Below are 2,138 nucleotides of genomic sequence, written 5' to 3' on the forward strand. Positions count from 1 at the left end.
ACGATTATATAAAATGTTTTATAGTATATCAAAATTAAATTTTAATAATTTTTAATTATTAAATTTATATAGAAATAACTGGTGAATTTTTTTAGTATATAAAATATTTAAATTAAAAGAGAAATTGTTGGCAAATGGGGAAATTAAAGGACCCACACGCTTTAGAAACCGAACCCGAATTTGTCACGTGAGAGTTACATGTGTCCAAACTCACCTATAATATGCCTCGAATCTTCATTCTTCATTCTCTTTTGTTGATGCATGCATGCATATATTTGTGGTATATATATGTCCAAAGCATAAATAATAATAATAATATTATTACTTGGACCAAATTAAAGTAGTTGATTCAATTGTGAATCAATGGCAAGATTGTTGCGCACTAGTACTAATTATTATAGGCCTATTCGATTTCTTCATTCTTCTTCTTCTTCTTCCTGCTTTGTCAAATGTGTGAGCACGCACCAAAGCAGCAAGGCCACTTCATTGAACAGCAACAATGGAGATAATACGAGACAAAGAAAACCAGTGGTGGCTGTGAAGGCGGCATCCGTGGCTGCCAAAATCAATAAGCCATGGAATAATATTTTACACCCCGAGATGCTCATTGAAAGGGTAATAATTCTGTACTTAACATAATATAAAGGAATTAATATAATAATTAAGAATATATAATCTTAGGTTTTACTACTTGTGGTGGCAGGCAATAATTGATTGCAGATTTTTTACACTGCTTGCGGTAGCAGGATCTTTACTTGGCTCGCTACTCTGTTTTGTTGAGGTAATAACAATAATAATATTATTTAATTTCTTTTTCTTTCTTTTTTTTATGTAATAATAACATGTGGGTTCGTTGGTATTAATTAATTTAATGAAGGGGTGTGTTCTTGTTGTGGAGTGTTACGGCCATTATTTCCATACTTTGGGTCAAAGGCTGGATCAGCATCACCTCGTTCAACTACTTATTGAAGCCATAGGTTTGTTTCACAAATTACAATCAACAAATATATATATGAATAAGACTTGTATATCCTGTAAAAAATTTAGGTGTAATCAACTTCACGTAAAGTTGATAATTAAAAGCAATTAAATAATTTGATTATTTAACTAAATTTTTATCACTCTTAATTATCAACTTCACTTGTATGTATTCAAATTTATACTCTCTTTTCTTTAGACATGTTCCTTGTAGGAACTGCCTTGCTGGTTTTTGGGGCGGGTTTATACACAATGTTCGTGGGGTCAAGGACTACTAATAATAATAAGAAGAAAGAAAAAGATGCAACATCCATGCATAGTGAATCAAACATACTTGATCTCTTCTATACAAAGGTATCACAAATTAAATAACTTTAATGATTATCATTATTATGAAATGAATGAATATACGGTGGAACCTCAGTTAACTTCAGGTGAAGTTGATAGTTAAAGCCGATAGATATCAAATCATTTAACGATCAGCTATCAAATTTATTTGATCAGACAGGTGGTGGTCCTGGGTGGGTAGGGATGCAATCAATTGAGGAAGCAAAGTCGAAAATAGGGCATGCGGTGATGATGATTGTTCAAGTGGGAATATTAGAAAAGTTGAAGGATATTCCCTTAGTCACTGCCATTGATCTCGCTTCTTTTGCTGCCGTTCTGTTAACTTCCTCTGCCTCCATTTTTGTCCTCTCTAAGCTTTATTCCTAGACGTTATATTCTTGACTGGAATAATAATTAATATTCCAACATTATACGTTCATATTTCATTCTATTTCTTTTGTAATAATCCAAATGAGCAAAAGCTTCGTCAACCTCAATTCATTCTTTGTACCTTCATAAATTATAGTCTCTTTTTTTTTTTAAAAAAACACTTTCTTCTATTAGATGATATTCATGAATGACGATTATGATGATAGTGATACCGTTTACTATTATATTGTTTAGCCGAGTCTTCCTTTTTCGTCTAATTTTCTTGCTTATTGGTGTAGAAGTTATCAATAATAACATATTAGTAAATGGCTCGAATCAAATTAATTCTAGATTTTAGGAAACTTTCTTAGATTGATCTATGTAGTGAGATTTTCAAATTTAATGGTTATTATATTGATGGAATTCATGGCATAATCAAAAGTCTTCTAAGAATATATATGATT

At 31.2% G+C, this 2,138-nt stretch overlaps 1 protein-coding gene across 2 annotated transcripts; it reads left to right on the forward strand.

Moving 5' to 3' along the window:
• Positions 1-223: 223 nt before the first annotated feature.
• Positions 224-1,802, forward strand: LOC112791968 (uncharacterized). 2 transcript variants are annotated; one of them, XM_025835031.3, is made up of 5 exons: positions 224-615; positions 704-781; positions 878-977; positions 1,178-1,332; positions 1,483-1,802. In XM_025835031.3, the coding sequence occupies exons 1-5, from the start codon at positions 364-366 to the stop codon at positions 1,690-1,692; spliced, it is 795 nt and encodes a 264-aa protein (XP_025690816.1). In that variant the 5' UTR covers positions 224-363; the 3' UTR covers positions 1,693-1,802. The 2 variants fall into 2 exon arrangements, with proteins under 2 accessions (XP_025690816.1, XP_025690817.1); XM_025835032.3 differs by having other exon boundaries at positions 1,487-1,802.
• The last annotated feature ends 336 nt before the right edge of the window (positions 1,803-2,138 follow it).

Source organism: Arachis hypogaea, chromosome 13, assembly GCF_003086295.3.
Source record: "Arachis hypogaea cultivar Tifrunner chromosome 13, arahy.Tifrunner.gnm2.J5K5, whole genome shotgun sequence".
NCBI lineage: Eukaryota > Viridiplantae > Streptophyta > Magnoliopsida > Fabales > Fabaceae > Arachis > Arachis hypogaea.